The sequence below is a fragment of the Hesperophylax consimilis genome, chromosome 1 (genome assembly GCF_061612785.1).
Source record: "Hesperophylax consimilis isolate HC1 chromosome 1, BYU_Hcon_1.0, whole genome shotgun sequence".
Taxonomy (NCBI): Eukaryota; Metazoa; Arthropoda; class Insecta; order Trichoptera; family Limnephilidae; genus Hesperophylax; species Hesperophylax consimilis.
This window is the reverse complement of record NC_142836.1, coordinates 43,748,527-43,774,987: the sequence shown is the minus strand read 5'-3', so window position 1 is coordinate 43,774,987 and position 26,461 is coordinate 43,748,527. Positions and strand designations below refer to the sequence as shown.

The window sequence follows — 26,461 nt, the reverse complement described above, 5'->3', positions numbered from 1 at the left end:
TTAAATTGTGATAACAATGTGTATTTATTTTTTAGAATGCAAGGATTCAATTTACTGAATATCACGCAGGGCCGCTTATTGTACAATAAGGCTAATGACAAGGTATGCTAAAAATTGTAAATTAAAACTTTAAATCTGTGAAATGATTTTGATTGAACTATTAATAATTCTCATTGTTATTTGTTTTTCAGATCCAAGTGAATATGAAGTCCTCTCCTTCTAACACTACCCCGGACAGTTTTAAAATGCTGCGAACGAATGATGGACATAATTCTGCATTCGCCAACTACACAAGGTAATGCATAACTATTTTTTTATCTGAAATGTTCTTCAGTGTATGTTTCAGTTTATCAAATACCGTAAATACCATATTTTTTCAGTCCAACAAAGAATCACATGATGACCAATGACGCAGGTACTTCGTACACCCAGCAGAGGGCTCCAGTCCTTCACTACCCCTCTCCCAAGGTAAGTCTAAATAAATATTACCTGTCTGCGAAAGGAACAAGGGGAACTTATTCCTTAACAACTAGCACATCCACTCATTGAACTCATCCCGTTTTTCCTTTCACACACAATTCATTTTTTGTAGTTTTCTAAATGTGTCTTTCGCTAACAATAATATTTATAACACGAATTTTGTTTTGGCGTGGTGTCAATTTTGTGGAATTTGTTAAATTGTGTTCTTTTGTAGATCAAACATTGAACTGGTTTTTCTCTCTACAATTACGTAATGTGTTCAATAATCTTAATTTTTAAAAGCATCCGATTGAATAATCATAATCGTCAAAGAAAGAATCGTTGCAGAGTAACTTTGATATCATGTTTTACACTTACCATATTACATGACCAATCTCACGTATTCTGTACAAATGCCCGTTATTTATAATATTTCTGTGTTTAGTTGAGGGTCGGTATTATAATGTCCATATATAAGGTGGCCAATAGAGAAAATCCCTAAAACATGCTAATAAGAGTTATTGCTTGGAAGCCCATCCGATAAGAAAGCGATAGCACTGACAGTTAAATAATTGTAATGATGAATAAAATTTCTAACGAACTTCTGTGCATCAATAATGCTATTTTCAAGGATGTATGCATAGTTTGTTGTGATAGTCTTCTTATTCAGAGAACATCAAATAAACTGAAGCTTAGTAATCTGAAGTACTTACTTACTGGTGTCAAATTAGTTTTGAAGATTACTAATTTTGTAAAATAAATTTTAAAAAACATGTAGGGTAAGTATTTACCTAACTCTGTGACCTGATAATGTTTATTAGCTTATCCTGTACACAGGGACAATCAGACAAACATCTATTATCTGTATATTATAGCACCAACCCTAAGAGTGAGGCATTTACATATATCTACATGAGAAATATTACCAATTAATCAATATTTTTGCACTAACACCATTTAAAATATTTCAGATGCAAACAACTGTAGACGATTCATATACACAGATTCTTAAATCTTTACTTAGGATCAGTGATACAAAGAACACTGTGGTCCAAGTAAGTTTTATGTCCCTACAGATAGTTCTTGGTAAATTATCAGTTCTTCTTTTTCTTTATAATTTATAGCCTAGATTGTAACAAACCAATAAGTTAATTGTTAGTATTATACTTACCAAATCTGTTTTGATTAATTTTACATTTCAAGTCGTCTTTTGAGTCTTCAATTTTTTCTATATTATTTCATCCACTTGAATCCAAACTTTAATGAATTACGGTTTGTTCTTCTAAGTGTTTGAGAAACTTTACATTACATAGCAGAGGCTCTTTTGACAGATTTAAGAAAAAAATCCCGATTACTTATGTTTTAGTTCAAATCTCCAAACTCTGTTCAGCAACTTGCCTTTATTTTACAGCTACTTATAACTTGGTGTTGTATTTTGTAATACTAATGCATGTCATAACATTAGATGAGAGTGAAAAGGATCCAAATGGGGTTTTTGAGAAAATAGAGATTTTGTTACCAGGTAGTTTATTTTTGATTAAAATATACTGAAAAAAAAATTCAGCACCTCTGAAGTCTATGAACCGATTTAAAAAAATATATAAGGTTCCTACTGCATCTAAATTTAGATTAGGTTTGGATTGATAAAGGTTCAACCTTTATTTGGAATGTTTCAAATAGTCAACAGTTTAGTTTGATAAGTTTCCAACTAACTTCATTCAAAACTTAATTTTTAATTTGAGGCCAAAATACGCAATCAAAATTAATGAGTTTTTAAATCAAGAGGACATAGAATTTTCTATAAGTCTTACCACTACTTTGTATATTTTAAATTATAAAATATCGGCCATTAAAGAATTCGTTTTATCTTAATTTTATAGGCGTCCGTGGCAATTATTTGTGAGTTTGTACTATGTAAATATGATAAAATATATAATAAAAAGGTGTTAAAAAGCATTTTGATAGGCTTAAATTCAAATTACTAAAGACAATTTACGTTAAAAAAATTTAAATTTTGCCCAAAAGAACACCTTTTAATATTTCATTTTATATTTCATCATATTGACATACAGGGTCTCCGGGGGTAAAGTGCGCCAACTTCAGTAGTTGATTCTACATGATGGTAGAATTAAAAAGATAAATAACTTTTTTTCGAAATTCCTTTATTTTTTTCCGTACTAATATATTTTTCCATTGGAGAATATTTATTTTCCCATACAAACAATTCACCTTTTTTTTTTACCTAAAAACTACCTTAAAATGTTATATTTCGAAAAACGTTATTTGTCTTTTCTACTTCTAAAATCATATACCCCCGAAGTTAGCACACTTTACCCCCGAACACCCTGCATATTATGCAGAAGGTTGGCCAAGATTATTTTTTATTAACTACCTTTCTTTTATTATTCATGTTGTCTGCCTAGTAACAACGCAACGCAATTCAGTAATGCATATTTTATTTGGAGATTTTGATAATTTATCAGTAGTAATCAGTTTAATAGTCAAAATAGTATATTGTTTTGTGATTAGAAATTGCTAAAAGGTTTATATAAAATAAAACTTAATTGTAAAGAAGTTATTTATTAAGGAAAAAGTACATGGAACTTTTGAATCTGAATACATATATGTATTCTATTTTGCAGTAAAAAGGCTCCAATTGCTTTTTTAGATGCAGCAAATAAATTGTTATCTGCCATAATATTATGTGTTTTAGTTGCATAGATAAAAATAATTGCTAACTATTTGCAATAGAAAACTATACAGAAGGTTCAAATTATAAAATAAATGATTTCAAAAGTTTGGGCTCTCGTATCTCAGAACTTTGGTAAGAGCTGTTAGAACCTTTTCACTCTCACCTATCGATAAGTCAAGTATGTATGCTGCGGCAAAATGTTTTCAAAATATCTGACAAAAACAAAAGCGTTGGGTCATGGCCACAATGCTTTTTCTTTTCCATCAGCCACGGAAAACAAAAACAATGTCACTCCACCTCAATGTTTTTATTTTTGCCTGATGTTTTGAAAACATTTTGCTGTATGTAATCAGTATAACCTTAGGAGTTTATTAAATTGGATAGCTAATTCTATGGCAATTATGCAATTTTTAAAATATGTATAAAGAAAAACTAAGCTTCGTGTCGTAGTGCTTTTATTGACTGAAATTATTATACATTAATGTGTACAGAAGTGCATGTATCCCGAAATAATATATATATATATATATATATATACATAATACACATACAGTGTATTACGAAATAATATATATACATAATACACATACAGTGGGGGCTCATGGTATTGGTAGAAAGTGGTTGGTTCCCTCTCGATTTTTCAATATAAACCAAATGAAAAATTTACATTTTCATATCAGATGAAGTAATATTTGTGTGCATAAATTCAACAAATGATATCAATTATTTATTTTGAGTAAAAAAAATCTGTGTAATTCCGTGACAGTATACTGTGTGTTTAAGTAATTTACTTGCACACAGACCTGTGAAAAATCACAGGTCATTCTAATTTCAAAAAGACAATTAAAATAATTATTTGCTAAAATATTATATTATAGGCAGGTAACAACTTTATCGCTTGTCTAAATTCTTCACACATTGAGTTCCATTTTTGAAAATGACACTTAAATTCAAAGTAAATCTTAAAAAAAAGAGTTCATTGAACCATAGTTACAAACAGATACACAGCCGATATTAGTATTGTTGATAATTGATTTTGCTTTCAGCACCAGGGTCCCCCCCAGCTGGACAACTTCTTCCAGCCCAAATTCGGCCGGCCGCAGGGAGACAACAACCCCCCGCCCACGCAGGGCCCCCAGCCACCCCACTTCCCCCCACAACCTGACAACCAGAACTACCTGCAGATGGTGCACCCCAATAACACCGGACACAACCCCAACTTCATTCCGCCAATGGCCTCTGTAAGCTGGATAAGTTATTCTATTGAATCTTCTCTTGTCATAAATTGCATTGACAGTAATACATTTATTTGTTCTTGATTTGAAGTTGATGACACAATTGTTTGCTATTCACTTATCTCAAGCACTTTTAATTTATAAACTTCATTATCTTGAAGCTAATGTTCCATAAGTTTAGACAAATTGACACAGATTCATTACTTGTTGAAACCTGTTGAACTTTTTGCCAAGCCATATTGGAATTGTGTTGTTTTTGATCTTATAACAATCCATCACAAACACTTATATGCAATATGTATCACTAGGGAGTATTTTGAGAGCCCAATAAATATCTAAATGAAATCCTCAGCACGGGAGATCCCAGTGAGGATGTCATTATCTTCACTTGTTACAAAAAGGAAGATAATTTTTTTTTTATATTACTAGTAGTTCTGTGAACAGGAGAATCAACATAAATCGAAGAACCCGTTCAGAAAACTTAAGTTCAAGTTAAATCTACGGTTTGCAGTGCAGCTATTGTAGAACTATTCGGCGCACGGTCTTCGGTTTATGTCGATTCCTTATGCTTACCGACCCAATGGGACAATGAGCCTAATCAAAGATGTATATAATACTCATCTGAGAAGTTACGACAAGCTGTTGTTAGTTGAGCTCAAACAAGAAGTATTTTCAGGACCTGCCCGGCTTCAATAAAGGGAACGTGCAGGATAACAATGGCGGCCGTGGGATTCCTTCCCTGCAGTTCTACAACACCAATGCCCGGGTTCCGCCCGTATTTCCGCCAACCAATCTTCAACTGCCTTTCCCGCAGAAGTTGATAGAACATGATAACAATCAAAATGTATGTACTTTGACTGCTACCATTACAAATGAGAATCTCAACCTTTTACCAGGAGAACCTCTGACAAGATCTGTGGACACATTGGTATGAATGGCAAAAATGAAAAGATTCTTATAACCATTATGGTTATGAAAGGAATCATATTGTTTCTTCATTAATATAGAAGTACTTATGGTATCATCAAAGCAGTTGAATGTTTGCGCATCGACAAGCCATAATATTCTCGTACAGAAGTGTAAGGACGGGTTGTTTCGGAGTATTTGAACAATTCATCAAATTTCAACGTTCATTTTCAAGTTCTGTGAAAGATTTTTTCAAGTTCTGTTTTCATTTCAGTTTTGTCAAGCAACTAGCCTATAATGATATAATAACAGAACTTGAATTGGACTTTCACAGATCCCAGAAAAGAACGTTGAAATTTGATGAATTGTTCAAATACTCCGAAACAACCCGTCCTTACTCTTCGCTAATTCTGCTCCGTGGTCATCCTGCTGTTTCCTCATTTAGGATTGCACCGATCTCTAACTTCTTGTTCAAAGATTTAATGAAATATACACTGGGACACTAATTTAAATTGTGTAATCAGAAATGAGCACGAAACAGGCGCCGAACAATTCCATGGGAATTGTTGTTTGTAAAAACGGTTTTACACAGAAGACGAGTTTTACCCCGTGAAGCAATCCATGGTAAAAAACTTTACAAGAACCAAGCTTTCGGGTGCCGCTTTCTGTAGGCCCCCTCCCCTGTCCAGTTCCCACGCAGGAGTGATATTAAAAGTGCAAAACTTATGGTGCACCCAATCCTTTTACAACCGGCTTCGTAGGAGAGTGAGTTTGTCTTTGAAAAAATCCTGACAAAAAATAATTCTATTTTTGGGAACGGGACCGGTGTCGATCGTATGTGCGGGAGCTGCTTATATATGGTACCTTCACGCGCACATGTTTCAGGTGCTAGTCGCCCAGCCCTAGAGCTTTACTAGTGCGGTCCATCACTATTTGGAAATTTTTTGCCGGTTGCAATCATGCAGGTTTTTGTTCCTACTGCTGGATTTCGTATTGATGAAAAATTTTCTCTTTTCAGGCCAAGTTTAATAATGGCACCCAGCAAAAGGTACTGTCCAATGTGCCTGCACCATTTATTCCCCTGCAGGCTGTGACAAGACAAGCTGTGACGAGGTAAAGTATTCATTTAATCTTCTAATATGTTCTTTTGGACTGGGAATACACGGATTGCTTTAAGCAGGCGGTATTGACAGCTTCAAGCAGTGTTAGCATAGCGTATCTGCCATTTTCATTGAAAAAATTCTTAATACACGGACTGCTCAAGCAGTCGCAACTACATCCGAGCAGTTAAATCTTCTATTCTGAGTACTGAGCATAAATAAACTTACAATTTTTTTTTGTTTTCAGGACCAGTGCACCGATTGGTAATAAAAACTATAAGAAAAATTTCCACGAAAACAAAGTCATCCCTTCGGCCACTGGACCTGATACTCAAAAGGAGTCGAGAGCTCATGTCGCACCAGCTGCCGTGCAGGTACTGATTGATGCCTTCATATTATTATTACTAACAAAATGTATAGGAGGTTTTATAAATTGAATAACTGCCTACTATAACCACTGGAGCGAAAAGAGAATTTACGATAAAATGCGTTGAGCGCTGGAGATTTTCGTACATTTGGTTTTAAATTCGCCTGCTCTCATTGTAAAAATCATAACTCCGAATATTGATGCGAAAACAGATAAACTGTTAACTGTCGTTAAAGCCAATGAATTAACCTATATTTCATAATTTATCTTAAAATTGTAGGTTTTATAAAAACAAAAAAATCATTCAATTTACAATATGCGTGAAATTTGTTTGATTGTTATCAAAAATTGTTTAGAATGGTTCTTATACGAAATTTTGCCAACATTTTTTTTATTTAATAAAAAAAAGATACACAAATTACATTACACAAATTACAAATTACATACAGTTTTTAATTACATAATATAATATAATATAAGTATTTGATGTACCCCCATAAATAAACAGGGCTTGTGTGTATGGGGGGTGTTGTTATTTTGGTTTAAATTTGATATGATTCAGTTCAAGTGTTCGGAATACTTTTTAAGTTGGCTTTTGAATTCGTTTATTTTTCCATTCATGTTTTTAAAGTTCAATAGAACTAAAAACAAGGTTTAAAAATATATGTATTTACAATAACGCATTAGTATTTTAATTTTAAAACAAATTTAATGTTCTTACGTAAACCGGATAAAAATCACTTGTTCTTTTTTCACTTGACAAATAATTTTTCAATCTTATTTTATCAGAATAAAAAATATCTTGAATTATAAAAATCTAAAAATAACACTTTATTGACAGGTGTAAATTAATATTCACTTTCATGTGTTATTTTTAATTTTAGGACTTTGTTACAATTTTAACCCTTGAGGTGATTTTTCACAAAAACGGCGCTCTACAAATTATACAATTATTATTATTATTAAATAAGCAGAGGATATAATAACGAATTTGTTGATATACAATATGTAACAGAATTTATGTAAAATAAACATCCACGAGAATTTTTAACGTTACGGCAAAAAATTATGAAAAAAATAGCTCGCAACTGACATTATTTTATTATTGAAGACAATATTAGCGATTCCTAAACGAAAATCTGAAACAGAAAAATCAGAAAAAGATACGGACACATCTAGGACTTGAACCCAGGACGCTTGCCTTGCCGGGGCGCATTGTAGAAAGATGAAAGACATCTGTTGAAATCATTCGCTGTATTAGCTCTGTAAATACGCAATTATAAAGTCGGGAATTTTCGAAATAATTTTGACATTTTTTTTAATACATCTCAAATTTTAGCCAACATGTAAATTGGCTAAAATGTGGCCAAATTAGCTCCAGTGGTTAGTGGCATTTACAGTATGACTTGAGTTTTTCTGTAGTAATTGGCTGGAAACAGTTGAATAATGGATATATCAATCATCCACACCTGTGTTATGATCCCAGCATATCCTATAGTGCTTTGAAATTTAAGTGTACTAGAGTAGACACTTCAATTTGTTCTTAGAATAGATAAGGAAAATTAATCGACGTGCCACTAACCAGTGGAATTCTTCCCTCTATTCTACTATCGTGGCTTCCTGTCCTCTCGAATACCGCTGTAACTGTAACGAGAGACAACAACCCTCAGAGAATTTGAAAAGGCCGTCAATAGCAGTAACGTTTCATTTCAAAACGAAAACCTCCTAACCTACACCCAATAACATTATAATCAATATTGCAATACTTTATTTAACCTTTCTAGTTTATATGAAAAGTATTTAATACCCAAGCAATTCACTTTGATTTCAGAACTGTTGTTGTGTGATCCCCGTGTTGATGAAATTTCGTGTTGCACGATTTTTTATCTATAAAAATTGCATCAACTCGGCTAAACAATGCAATAGATGGTGCTATTTCAGAAGGCTTCTTTCATTCATTCCGAGATGAAACATCGCGTTATGTGTTGTGTCTCCTCTCAGGTTTCTGTGTGATGCACAAATCATGTTTGGGCATGCTTTCCACCCCTCATTTCATTTATATTCTTATCTCACTATGTCATATATATGTATATATATTCCCAATTTCGCAACCTACTGCAAACAATTTGCTTTACTTTATCAATCTTCCAAATGGATCAAGAGCCGTTATTCAAATTTAAGATAAGCTACTATGTACAATATATATAAATAAAACTTTAAAATTTCTTAATTGTAAAAAGCATTCACTTTGTGGCTCATCATAATTTATAATAAAAACACATAAATTTGTTTTTGACCACGATAGTTTTATTTTCACTCTACCGGTTTCGGAAGATCCCTTCCTTCGTCAGGAGAATATTTAAAACTGAAGTTTTAAATATTCTCCTGACGAAGGAAGGGATCTTCCGAAACCGGTAGAGTGAAAATAAAACTATCGTGGTCAAAAACAAATTTATGTGTTTTTATTTTAAAATTTCTAAATGATAATTTTTTTCCCAGATTACAAAATATGTACTAATGTATGATATTTTGCCGAATAACTAGCAGGCCCTTGATCTAGCAAATAGAGTACACTAATGCAGTGGCAGTTGGTTTGAATTTTTTTCTTTTGAGTCAAAATTATTTAAACATACATCCACCAAGTTATGAGGCAAATACTATAATTAAGTATCTACAGAATAACAAAACTTGACAAGGGGTTTTTCGCCATCGGCAACTTTCCTTGTCTGGACTTTATAAATACTAGCCTTTCTGATGATGGAGAAATTATTATATTATCGTGATTCATTTTTGGGTTACTATGCCATATTGTACTTCCTCCTTCTTTAGCCAATGTTTCAGAAAGCGTTTCATGTCTGCCCTGATGATGGACACTGTAACTTTGTCCAAAACGTTTATTAAAGGAAGAAGCTCAACACGGCGTAATAACTGAAATATTAATCGCTTTATTCAGTAAAATTATTTTTTGTACTTGGAATGCCCTCTTGGACTGCCCGTCAAGAGAAGAACTCTTTATTAATCTGTGTGCAAAATGAATTCTTTAGCCAAGTGGATGGTGTTCATAAGACCTCAAAGCATTTATAATATTATAATAATGGTGTCCTTACTGGGATCTCCCGTGCTGAGGATTTCATTGACATATTATTAAAATTTAGTAGTATGGATATAATTTCATCAATTCTTTTGCTCGCCATCTATCGAATCATTGCCCATTGTGAAATACTTTGAATGCTTTTTCCCACCATCGACTGTTACTATTCATCTAACCTGTATTGTAATTTTCTGTTTTTTTTTCTAGGGATCCAACGCAAAAGACAATCATGCCAAACCGGCACCGAAGAAGAAAAAGTCCCGCATAGCAGCAAACTTTGGCCTACCTCAGTAATTGTATTTAATATGACCTCCGTCGTAGTGACAATGTATTACTGTCTGCAATGTGATGTTTTAAATTTATCTAAAGACTTAATTAATATCCTCATCATTTGTTGTTTCTTTATTGTCAATTTTTAAAGTTTTTTTTTTTTTTTCAGAGATTGTTTGTTTTATTCCATGTTTTATATGATGACAAATATTAACAAATTATAAATGTGTACAAATGAATCAAGACTAAAATATATTTTTGAATTTGTAAATATATTTTATTTACATTTATCTTGTTAAGTTCTGTATTATAAGAATAACGATACATTATTTCTTAAATATTTTAATTTCATAATTAATTTTGTAAAAAACTTAAGAGTTTTGTTATAAACACAATAAAACTTTTCCAATAAAAATTTGATTTTTCTGTATTATTAATTATTTGTATTTTTTGTTTAAATTTATTAATAATATTCATTCTTTAAAAACCTCAATAAGGCTCAGTTTTTCATCATCACTTTAATCCTAAATTAGAACTTGCGTTTGACAGTTAGGCATTTTAAATTTTTTTTTGCATTACGTCAAGCAAAATCATCCAGGATGAAATTAGTTCCCAAGATTGACACCCAAGGTGCTAGTTGTCACAACATGACAGCCGTTGAGATTTTGTAATTTTTAACAATGCAATTCTGCTCATGCAGACCATTATATTTACATACTGTATCAAATGTCAGGTTATAATAATATTTAACGACAAAATACATACATCTTTCTGTTTAAAGAGTTTGTATCAATTGAAATATGGAAGAAAAAATGAACGACAAATGTGTGTAAGTTGTATTTAATATTTAAATCGGGCAATTTAAAAAAAAAAATCATATATGAAATCTGGCTGGTGTATTTTAACTCTCGGTAAAATCATTTTTACATCATATTTTAAATTGCATATTTTAAATGATGCAATCTATATCTTATTTATATGTAATGTATAAAGCCTTGACTTGAACACTAGGACCCTGAGGTACTTAAGTTCTTATGAATGACAACATATTGTCCTGATATAAGATGTTACGTTTTCTGCTCATGTGGTTGATTTTACTGTTGATTTTTTAGTTAAAATGAAATGTTATGTAAAAAATATTAATATCTACATTTAAATTATCAGGGTTGTCCACGGGGTATGAAAATTAGGAAATGAACAAGAATTGACTGAGAATTTTATTGTACCAATATAAATATCTCAAGGTGCCTCACAAAAAGAAATGCTGCAATTGTCAATGATTTAAAAAAAAAAATTGCTACCCTGAATATTTTAAGGGCTTACATACTACGTACCCCTGCGTGCGCTAAAAACCGAGAAAATTTTAAAAATTATATGGCGAAAAAAAAAATTATTGTTCATTTCACATTTTTTTATTAACTTTTCAACTAACAGAAAGAAATAAAAATACTTTTTCTTTTAATAATAACATTATTTTCTACAGGGAACCTGAATCAAATATGAAAAGACAACATTATTTCTAATTCATTGCTGATCAAAATATTGTTTTTAGGTTTATTTTTCAAGTACATGTTTTGTGAATCGTTCAAAATCATTATTGATTTTAATATGATCAAAACAGTTTTCTTTGTTTGAGGAGACTTCCCATACCATCAATGTTTCGTCTTTTTAAGATCAAGACCACACAAGTAAATCATCTTTCTTAGTTAAAATAAAATTGCATTTTAATGTAAGAGTTGGAAGTAGCGATGCTACAATTACGATTTTGAAGCATTGTGTTGCCAATTATTTTTACGATTAGCTATACGGATATCCAAAATAATCCTCTGCTTTGCATCAGACGAATTCATTTATGAATGAAATATAATATTTTAATTATATTTTCTTTGAGTGGAAAGCATGAGTGATGAGTGATTAAATTGAGTATTCAGTTAATAATTCAGTCACCCCTTACTTATATATTTTAAAGAGAAAATGCTGTAAGTAGAAATTGTAAATTAAATGCAATTTTATTGGTAAAAGATTGACAAAAGGTTGTTTGTACCTAATCACTCAGTGAAGGCTTAGTTTGAATCATCCCGTGTCTTCTTTCTTTCGCTCATGGTTTTGAAGTGAGCTAATCAAATCTAAAGCTAACGTAAGTAAAGTGATGTATGGAAGAATTTTATCAGCGAGTATAACAACGAGTACATGTTTTCAAAAACACATTTAAACTCAGTCTGTAAATATATTCTATGTACATACAGAAAAAATTGGTAAAGGTTACGAATTCCGCTTCACGGTAAATACGCAATATTTCACTTTCAAATAAATGGATTTAGCTATATTAATTCAAAACATGATTTATTATGTCGGGGGAGATGGAAAAATACGCACTTTTAATTTTAATTTCGTTTATTAAGTCACTTACGCGATATGTCACACGAGATTTCAAAGAAACAAAATAATGTGACATTTGCCGGAACTACCACAACTAGTTATTTACCTAGCCAGTGCGCGGGTTAGGTACAGTACCTACCTACGAACTAATTCAGTTAAAGAAATTAAATTAATATATATAACCTAACCTAATCTAACTGTGATTTTCTATAGCAAAAAAATGCCCCTTTAATAACGCCTGCTCGCGTCCTCTTTAGAGTTACATCCCAGTTTTCAAATAGTATGTGGGCTACGCTAGGTTTGTATAGATTGGTTTGTGATTTAATTCTAATACCTATTTTCCATGTTCTAACCTAACCTAACCTAAACTACCTAAACGGAATACGTTTAATGACATTTTATTCTATTTGTTTGTTATACGGGTTATTTTATTTAATTATATGTTGATTATTTGTTATAAATAATACATTGACTTACATAATTAATATGGATTAATTATACACGATAATATTATTTATTTTATATGGCAATACTAATTTTTTTTTGGTTGGCAGCAGTGTCTTATGAAATATTGTGTAGGTATGAATTACGATATTATGAATATAATCCAACTCTTGATATGAACATAGTCGCTTTCGGCGGCGCCGCATACTAATTGACATATCGCGTAAGTGACTTAATAAACGAAATTAAAATTAAAAGTGCGTATATTTCCGTCTCCCCCGACATAATAAATCATGTTTTGAATTAATAAAGCTAAATCCATTTATTTGAAAGTGAAATATTGCGTATTAAGAGTGAAGCGGAATAGGAGAAAATTAATAAAAAATTAAACAGCATAAAATAACAATGTTTCATAAGAATTCATTGTAAAATATGTAATTACTTTCTCTGAAATATCTCTTGCAAAATTAAAATTGTTTCTAGGTAAAAATGACAGGTAATTAAATTTTAAATTGCCATCCATAGAACCATTTGGATTTATTTTTGAATATTCTTTTTATGCAGTTTCTGTATTATATGTCAATAAAAATATTCAGTATCTATCTCATTAGAAAATATAATATTTTTCTTCCAGAACTCTTTTATAACCCTTTTTACCTCTGTGAAAAATGTTCATATTGAATTCATGAACATACATAAAATTAATGATATCTGAATGTAAATTTTTTTTTGCCTTATTTCACTGTCCTCAAATTGAAACAAAAATGAAGCATGAATTATATTTTTATTTAAAATATCTTGTTTTTATTTTTATTATTCAAACCTTTCAAACACACTTGAAGCAAATCTTTCATCACATTACGCAGACCTATTGGGAATTAAGTCCTTGCAAAGTATGTTTAGTAGTAATGGCTGCAAGCATTATTTCAAGACTTGGCTTGCACACATTGGAGTATTGACAGAATAAGCGGTAGTATTGTTTCCCGAGCAATGAAAACTGAAATAGAATGGAATGAAAATAATATTCAACACGTAAATCGCAGCCTTATATAAAAAGAGGCGGTTGATAGCCTGGTGGGTAGGAAGATAAGGATATGCATTTGGAAGGACGGACGTGTTGATGATGGAGTGAAAACAATCAAGGTTATGGTTAACATTTTTTTATTGTCAGAAAAGACCCATCTACTATCTCTAAGTATTTTATTAATACTGGATATTCTGCTTTGGCACAATTATATCGGTAGTTTGGAACAGTGTTAGTGTTGAGGTAATTGTTCATAATGGCGATGTTTACGTGAGGATGGTGGGAATCTATGGGGAGAAGGGGGTCTACATATTGATTTACATAATATTACTGAAGGGTCTCTACTAAATGCATGGCCTAAGATTTGATGATTAGAATTAAATACATTATTAATTTGACTACAACCTAGGAAATTAGACATATTTTTAATTTGATGAGCATTAGCAGAAATATTAAAATGCATTGCTGGATTATTAGCATGGGTAATCCAGTCTATATTTGGAATATTATCGATTAGCAGCATTCTAGCTTCTGGATATTTCAGCTTGAGGACTCTAACATCATCTATGTGCTTTTCGTATAACTGATCCGGGTGGAATATAAACACATCCAAGAATAATTTTTCGTATATTCGTCTTGAGTAGAACGTTGTTCGATGTTTTTCTGTTTGCTTTTTAGTCTAGATGAAGCTATAGATTTGGTAACAGATATTATTACATCCCCTCTTGATTGGGTGCTGGTAGTGGTACTTCTATCGTAGCGGTGTGTGTTATGAGAGGTGAAGCCTAATTCCTCTGTATTGAAAGACGGATCTAACCAAGTTTCAGATAATAATATCTTGAAATATATATGAAAGGGATGGAGTGGAAGTGATGATCTCAGCTCATTAAGTTTGGTGCGGCAGACTCTAATATTCTGGTAGTAAATGGGTTCTAATTGTCAAGCATTACTTTTAGAGGTCTGGGTTTGTCCGTTTTTTTGATCCCCATATGGGCAGGTTGTAATGTTGGCTTGTGTAATGGACCCAGATGAAATGGACAAGAGGAAAACGATGCACAGAAGCAACAAATATTCTAGACTCGGAATAATATTATTGTTCGAGGAATGATCGAAATTTCACTGTAAAAGTTGATTGTGTTTGTAATTCAAAGGAAGATTAATGATTCCTTCCAACATATATCTAGGTAGCCACCTCTCAATAATTAACAATACATACATTCATATATCCAGGTAGGCACCTCTCAACAACTTAAAAAATATGTACGCAAGTAGTACTCAGAATGATTATGCTTTACAAGGTTTTCCTTATCATATAATAAGCATCTTTAAGTGCAAATCTGTTTCATCACAATAATAATTATTCCCTTCCGCCGATTACTTAACATCTCGAAAGCCCTCTTGTAGTGTTTTTTATCGTTTTGTACTGGGCTGATAAGGTCTCTATAAATAAGGATGTTCCGATACAAACCTCCAAAGTTCACCATGAGAGTTTTGTGGTGTCTGTTGGCCTTGGGTCTAGGAGCCGCTATTCCGCTGGTGTCCGCTGCCCCCAATTGGTGGCAGAAGACGGTTATCTATCAGATCTACCCCCGCTCCTTCAAGGACAGTAATGGCGATGGGGTCGGAGATCTAAACGGTGAGCATTTCTTTTTCAAAGAGGTGTTAATATTTCCTCACTTATTTGCAAACCTTTAGTGGCATATTATATTATGCATATTTAGTGGCATATATAGAAAATTTTAGAAAAAAAAAATCATATTTCTTATTATGATAATTACATTCTTACATTCTAGAAAAAAAAATCAAATTTGTGTATTTTATTTTACCAAATAATTAGTGTATGCAAAGGGAAGAAGGAGATACATCCAATTTAGCTAATACGAAATCACAAGTGTGTGCAAAAGGAAGAAGGAGACACATTCAATTATAAATTATAATATTATAATATTACCAAAATGTCATAGCATAAAAAAAAAAAAAAACCTACACGTAACACACAAAACCAAAATAAACACACATCACTCACAAACACACAAGATTATATATTAAATGTATTATTTTATCTTATATTGTACATTGTATTTAGATTATATTTTCATATTATAAAATGAAGGCCTCAGCACGGGCAAGCCACCCAGTGAGGCCAACATTACTGGAAAACTTTGAAATGTAAAAAAAATATTGTACCAAATAAAAAAAAATTTTTTTAGCTAATATGAAATGACAAGTGTATGCCAAAGGAAGTAGGAGATACATTCAATTCAGCTAATACGAAATGGCTAGTTTGTGCAAAAGGAAGAAGAAAATACATTCAATTTAGCTAATACGAAATGGCTAGTTTGTGCAAAAGGAAGAAGGAGATACATTCAATATAGCTAATACGAAATGACTACACTCAACCACTTCTCCTTGCTGTGTTTTTCGGATACTAAACAGATTCAAATTCAGATACTGTATCATAACTATGTTCTTTGTTTTGAAATAACAGATTATTTAAATAAAATTGTATCATCTAATATTTTCTAAGCTAATAGTTTTCGCCGTTACACTAAGCATTAATAATTATTTATTTGTTCCCAGGAATTACACAAGGATTGCCGCATATTAAGGACGCCGGCATCGGATGCATTTGGTTGTCTCCTATTTACAAATCCCCCATGTACGATGCTGGTTATGACATTGCCGATTTCAAAGAAATCCAACCTGAATACGGAACCATGGACGATTTCGAGAACCTTTTGGCAGAGGCAACTAAATTAGGTAATAAATATATGAAATCGTTATACAAAAATACTTTAATTACAATTCTGATAGGAAATAGAATGTTTTTAAACAAGTGGTGCATGATGTTTTCACTAATAATTTAAAAATTGCTTTACAGATATCAAAGTTATTTTGGACTTTGTACCAAACCACAGCAGTAATGAGAGTGACTGGTTCAATCTCTCCGCCAACAGGACCAAGGGATACGAGAACTACTTTGTGTGGGCAAATGGAAAGGCTGATCCCAACAACCCTGGAAAAACTATCCCTCCAAGCAACTGGGTAACAAACCTATCAACATTATATGTATACAGAGATGTGCTTTATTTCAAATAAATCCATTTCAAATGGAAATGCAAAATGCAAAATGGGTATTTTCCATTTTGCATTTTAAATGCTTTTCTAAAAACCATTTTGCATTTTGTATTTTAAATGCTTTTCTCAATGAATTTTCCATTTTAAATGCTTTTTTGCAACATTATTCCTACTATCTCCACTCATCTTTTTTTCATAAGCCCCAAATATCAGTCAGTCCTCAACCTCGCTATGAGAGATAATTTACATTTGTCAAGTTGCTCCCTGGTAGGAGCTCTGGCAATTGAATGATACCATTACAAAAAATACTGATTCAAATACTGAACATGGGGCCATGACGCTGTAATATTAAATGTTAGATAGCATTTTCTATGTTTTTACGTTGGCAAAATTAGTCCCGCGCAAATGTTTTGTGGTTTCATAATCCGTAGTCGTGGTGTTTTTGGATTTACCATCATGTAATATGTTTGTTCTACATTGATGTCCATTATTAAATGACAAAATTGTTTAAAAATTCTATAATTATTTTGATTGTTTGACCTGAGAAACCATTTTGCATTTTCAATGCATTTTGAAAATAGGTATTTTGCATTTTGCATTTGAAATGCTTTTCTAAAAACCATTTTGTATTTTGCATTTTCAAATGGAAAAGTTTTGACCCATTTCCATTTTGCATTTCAAATGGTTTTGGGTACCCATTTTGCACATCTCTGTATGTATATACATCCTGACTACATTAATACGGTATGGTTGAATTTTGTGTATTATGAAACCTTCCTATATATAACTTTCCTGCCTCTTGGACGGGTTTTATAAAATTAATTTGATTGATTGTACTATTTTGTTTGTTTAAAGATCAGCATTTTCCGTAAGAGTGCCTGGGAATGGAATGAAGTTAGGGGACAGTATTACCTTCACCAGTTCGTTATTGGTCAGCCCGATCTTAATTACAGGGAACCCCTTGTTGTGGAGGAGATGAAGGTAACATAAATTTAATTTTTTGACTATTAAACTTATATTAACCTCATTGTGAATAAAGATTGTTAAAAGAGTTTGCTTCAATAATTAATAAGAGGATTTTTTGTGCTCACTGAAAATATCTTAACCAAACATAATTTTATTTCATTTTATAACTTCGTTTTCGGAGGAAAAAATAATTTATTGTGTGCTAATAAAAATATTTTAAAAATTTCTAACAGCAAACAATAAATTAGTGATAAAAATGGTGGCATATTGTTTTGTACAATTAGTTTCTAAAATAAATATATTAACATTTCTTATTTGTGCTTTTCCTCACTATTAATTAACTAAGTTTTATTGGAAAAAGCATTGTTTTTGGTTGTTTGGGTGTTTGAAGCAATTTAAAGTTCTGTTGTTTTTGTAGAATGTTCTCCGTTTCTGGCTTAACAAAGGAGTAGCAGGATTCAGAATTGATGCTCTTCCCAGTTTGTTTGAGGTGGATCCTAAAGATTTTGGTGGCGCATATCCCGATGAACCAAGGACCAATATCCGAGACTTGGGCCCCGATGACTATGGTTACCTGAACCACATTTACACCTCAGATCTAGATCCCACATATGACATGGTTTACCAGTGGAGATCTGTCCTGGATGAGTTCGAACTAGCTGATGGGATCCCAAGAGCCATGCTCACAGAATCTTACTCCGATATCAAGCTGGTGATGAGATACTACGGGAACGGTACGCGCAACGGCTCGGTCCCATTCAACTTTGAATTCTTGAGAAACATTGACAAGAATTCCGATGCCCGAGATATTAAGTTCATCATTGACAAATGGGAGACCTATATGCCAGTAGGAAAGACAGCTAACTGGGTGGTACGTTGTAATCATGTTAGCTTCAATTATTGAACACTTTATTTACATTTTATTTTGATGCTTATTTTTTTTGTTTTAGAATGGTAACCATGATAACAGCAGGATGGCTTCTAGACACGGAGTTGAGAGGGCTGATATTATGAACATGCTGGCACTTCTCCTACCCGGAGTGGCACTTACTTACCAGGTTGGATAAATGATTGTACTATAAATAAATTTAAAAAGTCATTGACTGGCCTAAAACAGGATCCATTCCTAGTTGGCTAGTCAAAGTTTCCGCATATGTTTTATTGTATAATTTTTTTGAAATATATTATTATTATTAAATGAAGCACCATGACATATCACGAGAAAGTAATCGGATCACAAACAGACCGCACGTCAAATTTCGCTCTTCAGAAATCACCTTAATTAAACCTTACAAAACTCAATTATCCATGCAATTCATCGTTAAACGTGTTCCTAAAAATCAGTAAAGTGAATTTTCTACTTTAGTGAATTATAAACATTCGGTTTTATTCTCATTCTAAGTGTTTTAATACATTGTGTTGTGACAGAAGTGTTGTTGCCCAAAACAAAAAATTATCATCCGATTCACCAAATAATAATATACAAGAGTGAGCCAGTTAATATTACTCTTATTTGTCAAGTAGCCGTAACCGGTCCGTGGTCTAGCGGTAAGAGCGTTCGGATAGCTAGCGGCATATATTGCACTCGCACAGACATCTGAAGGACCCCGGAACGATCCCAACTGCCGCCAAAGATTTTTATTTTTATTTCTTTTTCCTTGTAAACTGAAATCATTAACAAGAAAGAGAACGGAATAAACTCGAAAAAAAATCGAACTACAATGAACTGTGAAGCATGCTTGAACATCATTTCCAAAAATGACCATGCACTTACGTGCGCCATCTGCAATATTGCCTTTCATAATAACTGCCTAAATATCTCCGATACCAACTTTAAAAGAATGGCATCTAAAAATAAACAAACATGGAAATGCCCAAAATGTAAAAGCCGGCCGAGCTCACCTGCTCCGTCGGCATCAACATTAGGTTCAGAAGCCGATGTATTATTTGATCGCCTCACTAAACATTTCGACAACAAAATAAGTGAAATAAAAAAAATGTTTGAGGAAGAAATCAGCGATCTTAAGAAAAGCAGTAATTTTATTTGCAACCAGTATGATGACCTGATCACACGCTTTAAAGATTTGGAGGAGGGCCTCAAAGGTATAACATTCTTAAAAGAAGAGAATGAAAAAAAAAATACAAGAATCTCATCCTTGGAAAGCCGTCTTGCAGATCTAGAGCAAGTGAAGCTCTCCGACAGCTTGGAAATGGCGGGCGTGGAATTGCGGCCGGGAGAACAAGCCTCGGAAGCAGTACTTCGAGTAGCCAACTCACTGGGACTGCCCTTACAACCACAAGATATACGCATGGTGACCAGGACTCAAGATCGAAGACAAAACACCCCGGACAAACTCCACATCACCCTCTATAGTCAAAATATAAGGGAATCTATGCTCTCAAAAAAAAACGCGGCCAAAACCATATACTCAAATTCTCCCATTTTCATCAGCGAGGTGCTGTCACCGTACTTTAAGGAACTTCTATGGAAAACTAAGCAGACGGCTAAAGAAACCCACTACCAATACGTGTGGTTTAAATCAAATAAATTGCTTGTCCGCAAAGCAACTGGGGATAAAATCATCCAAATAAAACACGAAAATGACCTAAAAAAAATGGGGTAACAAACTTAGACGACTAATCCACCTGAATCCAAGTAAATTAAATGTATTGCTAATTATTTAATATGGCAGAATTACTAAATACTATCCACTCAACTAGCACTCACTCACATTATTCAACCAATAATACAAAACTATGCGATTCTTTATTTAGCACCCCAGGCACCCTTACTATATTAAATCAAAACATAAGATCCCTAAACAAAAACTACGACGAACTAGACATACTATTGTCCTCCTTTAAAATAGACTTCAATATTATTATATTAACAGAATGCTGGATCCCAACCTCTTTTACTGTAAAATACAAAAAAAACTACTCCTCATATTTCACAACAAAATACAAAAACCAAAATGATGGAGTTGTTGTTTACATAAAAGATAATCTTAACGCTTCTGTCTCAGAATTCACCCTAGAAAACTCAAACTGTTTACAAATAATCGCTCACCCAGATACGTGCATACTCGCTATTTACAGATCACCTTCATCACACAACATTACACCCTTTCTAATAGCTCTCGACTCTCACATAAAAAAAATTACCCACTTCAAAAACATCATCGTAACTGGTGACATAAACATAAATATACTCCCACAAGGCCATCCCCAGAATATCGAATACCAACTGATGCTCCTGGAACATGGCATAATAAGCGCCATCAACACTCCAACCAGAGTTACCAGAGACTCGGAATCATGTTTAGATCACTTAATGATCAAATCCAAAAACAAATTCTGTAGCGTAGTTTTCGAATCCACAATCACAGATCACTACACAACAATGATAGGACTGACCACACAGGCATTGAACCCAACAACTCAAAACAACATCACAAAATTTGAAACTGACTACGTGAACCTAAAACATTGCCTAGAAAACCAAACGTGGGAACACCTTAAAAAAATTAACAACACTGAAGAAGCCTGGAATTACCTTATTACATACCTACAAACGCTCATCACTCAAAACACCACAAAAACATTCAAATCCTTCACGCACCGCAAAATAAGACTCAAAAAATGGATTACCCAAAGCATAATAAATAGCATTAAAAAACGGGACAAACTGCACAAACAAGTCAAACACAACCCAAATGATACTTTTCTGAACTCTTTCTATAAAAGGTACAGAAATACTTGCTCTCTAATTATACGAAAAGCCAAAGAATTATATTACAGAAACAAACTGGTAACTGCTAACTTTGACCCGAAAAGCGTTTGGTCTATTCTGAGGGAAAGTACAAATACACAAAAAAACAAAGATGATGAAATAAAAAAAATACTTATCAACGACGAAGAAGTCGACTTCCACAAAAATCCTACACTTATCCTGAACTACATAAACAGACATTACACAAATATTGGAGCTAGCCTAGCCGAAAATATAAAACAAAAATCGTCTAGTAACGATAATCAAGAAACTCAAAAAATTCCGACTCAGTGCACACACAAAAATAGTGACAGTCTATTCAAATTACATAGAGTAACTCTGGAAGACACCAACAAATTAATACATTCCCTAAAGAATAATACAACATCAGGTCCCGACGGAATAGACTCTAAAACAATAATTACACTAAGCCAACAACTACTTACTCCACTAACATACGTTATTAATCTTAGCCTGAAAGAAGGAATTTTTCCGAGCATCCTAAAAAAAGGTTTGGTTATTCCTATTCATAAATCAGGACCTAAAAATAATGTAAACAACTTTCGACCCATTACACTATTAAACACATTGTCAAAAATTCTTGAAAAAGCAATAAAAGAACAGCTGCAACAATATCTGGAAAACATGCAAATACTCTCAGTTAACCAACATGGCTTTAGAAAAAATAGGAACACAGAAAACGCAATTGCCACTGTAACCGAGTTTATTACACATAATTTAGATGCAAAAAAAAAAGTTATTTCAATCTATTTAGACTTATAGCCTTCGATACAATTTCGCACAAAAAACTTTTCAAGAAGCTAAAAAACATTGGCATAAATGGAGTAGAATTTGAATTAATGAAAAGTTTCATGTCTGACAGAACACAACAAGTTAAAATTGATAACAAGACAAGTGAACCACTCTTAATCACATACGGAGTCCCACAGGGGAGTGTCCTTGGTCCATTAATATTCCTCATATACATAAACGAATTATGTGACATTGAAATTGATGGTAAACTCGTGACCTTCGCTGATGATACAGTTCTTCTGTGTCAAGCAGCCACATGGAAAGATTTATTCATAACAGCTGAAAAAAGTTTGTCTATTGTCATAAAATGGCTAAACAGAAATACTCTTACCGTTAACACAATCAAAACAAAATATATCACACACAGTATTACACAAAGAGGTCAACCTCCGTCTAACTTGGACTTGTTTTTGCATGAATGTAAACAAACATCATCCAATTGCCAATGCGAACACATTGAAAGGGTTAAACAAATAAAGTACCTAGGAGTTATTATTGATGCATACTTACAATGGACTGACCACATTACTTTTATTACCAATAAACTAAAACGAGTCTTACACCTAATAAAATCCATTAAAAACATTTTCCCACTAACAATACTCAGATCAATATATTTTGCACTGTGTCAATCCATTGCCACTTATGGAATATTAGCTTGGGGAAGCGCTACAAACACAACAATTGACCCAATTCAAAAAGTTCAAAAGGCAATAATAAAACTCATACTGCAAGTACCATTCTACACAGACTCAACCAAAATCTTCAAAACACTAGACGTCATGTCAATAAGACAACTTTACGCCAAAACTGCTCTCCTACACCTCATCCATAATAATCTTCATATTACAAATCAAGCAAAAGCCATAATAAAAACCAGGTCCTCAACAAATAAAACACTGAACATTCCAATAACACACACCACACACGGTCAAAGACACTTTCAATACTACGCAACCAAACTTTTTAACAGTATGCCCATTACTTTGAAACAATTATTGACTACAAACACATCTACAAACTTTCTCAAAAAACATATCATAGCCTGGATAAAAAATCAAGATATTCACTTTATTCAAAAGATTATAATTCCAAACCAAACATAACCAAAATATAACAAGTAAAATTAAATATTATACACGTTCATCAAGAATTATCCACAAATTCATACACTCACATATAAAAGTGTGTTTTCATGTTTCAATATATGTCTGTGAAAAAAAAAAATAATAATAATAACTTTCTACCATAACACATAAATACCTGTCACCCTTAACCACAAACACGTTAACACCTCAGCACAGGTTCTCCTAGTGAGGTGCTCACGTTACATATAATATCACACACACACACAGTTTTACCTTAATCAACCTATGTTCTTCATTTTTTATACCTTTTTTCTTCATTTTTTATACCTTTTTTCTGTACTTTTTTTTCTCTGTACTGCAATATAAACCACTGTAATAATTTGTAAAACGTGTATTCAAGAATAGACATAAATAAAATAAAAAAAAAAATATTTAAATTTTATGAGCGCGTCTCATTATTCTCTAAGTAGTGGCAATGACTCTTATTAGCAAGCAGCAGCTTTAGAAAGTTTATTTTTAACTAGTCAAATTGTTTTTATTCTCCAGGGTGAAGAGCTGGCCATGACAGACGGTGAGGTGAGCTGGGAGGAGACGCAGGATCCGCAGGCGTGCAACACGGACGACCCCATCAACTACTACAAGTCCTCGCGAGACCCGGCACGAACACCCTACCAGTGGGACAACACCAAGAATGCCGGCTTCTCCACCGCCAACAAGACCTGGCTCCCCGTCGCCAGCAACTACCAGACTGTTAATCTGAAGGCGCAGGAGGCTGCCACCAAGAGCCATTACAAGGTACTATAATATAATATGGCTTCTGATGTCAGGGTGTTTTAAATTCCATCGCATTTGATGACCAACTAATCGATCTTGCCGTGTTGAATGAAAATCCTTATTAAACGACGATTCTCGTCTACTTTCAGCTATCCATAAAATTGTGATCAGGTGATAAGCATAACAACATAACCTAAGCTTCACAGCTGAGCCCGCTAAAACCTGTCAAACAAAACCTAACCCTTTGCCATGTCCATGCATTAAATCCATAAATAAACCACTCTCATTTTGTTTGAATGATTTGAAAACAGTCAAACGACAACATTCCGTCCTCTCTTTCTGTTACACGAGTCAATATGGTAGAGAGCGAGAGATCAAACTAATCATTCTAACTGAGATCTGAGCTTTTAGCCACACTATTTTTTTAAATAAGAATACGGAGGTAGGCGTGGCGGTTTTAAATGGGTTTCAAGGCCAGAGCTGAGTTAAATGCCCCTGATTAAATCCATGCAGATAATTTAAAAATAGATCATATTTAAATATACTAGAAAGTACCTAACCGAATTTTATTACAATATATTAATTGGTGGTAAATTCTAGCAAATAATAATGGCGTAAATATTATTTACTAGTACATAAGCTGTTGAAGAATATTTAATTTAAATCTTTATTTCAGTTCTACAAAGACATTGTCAAGCTAAGGAATACCACAACGCTGCAAGAAGGTGATTTAGATGTGAAAGCCATATCCACAACCATCCTGGCATTGATGCGGTATGTTCATAATATTACTATAATATTATAATCCTTACAAATTCTAAAATCACTTCTACAATAATTAGAAAATTACTTTCTGGTGTCATTTTAAGTGAAATTAAAATAACCACATATCTATTTTTATACATAATTAATTACGTATTATTGTTACAGTTCTCTTCCAAATGAGGAAACTGTTGTTGGAGTGATCAACCTGGCCACCACCACCCAGACAGCCAGTCTTGATGCCTTCAGGACTCTGCCTGCTGAGATGACTGTCTACACTTCTAGCTTGAACTCCAAATTACAAAAGGGGTAAATCTTATAATTTATCATAATTTTTTTAAAGATTTCCGGTGCTTACCTGAATATTTATATTTTTCATAAACAAAATAATAGAATTTCATATTATCTGTGGTAACTTTAACAATTTTTTTAATGATTTTTAAATTCAATTCAATGGAATGGAGGGGTGTTTTTATTCTTCTTCTTCTTCTTCAATGGCGCTACAGCCCATTTCGAGCCTTGGCCTCCTTTAACATGAGCCTCCACCGCCCTCTGTCCTCGGCCGTCGTCTTCCAATCTGCAACATGGAGTAGTCCTCTGGCATCTTTCCTGACATTGTCCTCCCATCTCAGCCTAGGTCTGCCCGCCTTTCGTTTGCCTCCCGGGTGTCCTGTTAGAACCTTCTTTGGTACATGTGTGCTTGGCATTCGGTGCACATGTCCTGCCCATCTTAGTCTTTGGAGCCGTAAATGAGTGTTTTTATTAATACTATTTTAATAATTTCCAGAGAACGAGTGAAGACCGCTCAGCTAACGCTTTCCCCTAATGATGCTGTGGTGCTGACAACATAAGTGCTATATACATATAGACCTGAAAGAACAAAGATGAATTTGCTCTTTAATACAACATATTGGAACAATAAAATTAGAATGCTATGTTTTATTTTGCTTTATTTTCATTACTTACATTTAGAAATATTTATTACGAAAAGAAAAAAAAGAGATGGTGGATGCTGAAGTACATAAATATATATGTAATGCATTAATAGATTCTGTTTTGTCAGTTTCAATATTAGGGTACCTTATGATTTGAATATTTCTAAATGTTCGAAACAAATTACTTAAAACAGAAATAGTTTTTATCCCAACTCCTAATGATAGTACCTACTAAAGGAATTCTTTCTTTTTAAATACCCCCTGAAGAATATTTTTTCAAATGTGTTATGTACTGACGAAGATCAT

At 33.1% G+C, this 26,461-nt stretch overlaps 2 protein-coding genes across 3 annotated transcripts in view; both read left to right on the top strand.

Moving 5' to 3' along the window:
* Positions 1 to 13,639, top strand: part of pcm (5'-3' exoribonuclease pacman) — a 46,803-nt gene extending 33,164 nt beyond the window's left edge. The window contains exons 24-32 of one of the 2 annotated variants that reach the window (XM_089634385.1): positions 36 to 102; positions 192 to 295; positions 381 to 468; positions 1,431 to 1,514; positions 4,198 to 4,392; positions 5,063 to 5,230; positions 6,311 to 6,405; positions 6,640 to 6,766; positions 10,058 to 13,639. In XM_089634385.1, the coding sequence (XP_089490511.1) occupies positions 36 to 102; positions 192 to 295; positions 381 to 468; positions 1,431 to 1,514; positions 4,198 to 4,392; positions 5,063 to 5,230; positions 6,311 to 6,405; positions 6,640 to 6,766; positions 10,058 to 10,144 (1,015 nt within the window). In that variant the 3' untranslated portion in view covers positions 10,145 to 13,639. The remainder of the gene's footprint in view (positions 1 to 35; positions 103 to 191; positions 296 to 380; positions 469 to 1,430; positions 1,515 to 4,197; positions 4,393 to 5,062; positions 5,231 to 6,310; positions 6,406 to 6,639; positions 6,767 to 10,057) is intronic. The other variant, XM_089634393.1, reaches the window with a different exon arrangement.
* Positions 10,944 to 26,137, top strand: LOC149426961 (maltase A1-like). The gene is made up of 12 exons (XM_089632364.1): positions 10,944 to 10,949; positions 11,555 to 11,604; positions 15,503 to 15,603; positions 16,548 to 16,727; positions 16,849 to 17,012; positions 17,901 to 18,026; positions 18,430 to 18,882; positions 18,962 to 19,069; positions 24,231 to 24,479; positions 25,135 to 25,232; positions 25,389 to 25,529; positions 26,008 to 26,137. Exons 1-12 carry the CDS (start codon positions 10,944 to 10,946, stop codon positions 26,069 to 26,071), a joined length of 1,740 nt encoding a protein of 579 aa, XP_089488490.1. The 3' UTR covers positions 26,072 to 26,137.
* Positions 26,138 to 26,461: the final 324 nt, after the last annotated feature.

Bases quoted from the DNA above. Each gene is read 5' to 3' on its own strand.
- LOC149426961 (XM_089632364.1), top strand. The intron at 15,604-16,547 runs GTGAGCATTTCT...ATTTGTTCCCAG, and splicing joins TGGGGTCGGAGATCTAAACG to GAATTACACAAGGATTGCCG. The intron at 16,728-16,848 runs GTAATAAATATA...ATTGCTTTACAG, and splicing joins GGCAGAGGCAACTAAATTAG to ATATCAAAGTTATTTTGGAC.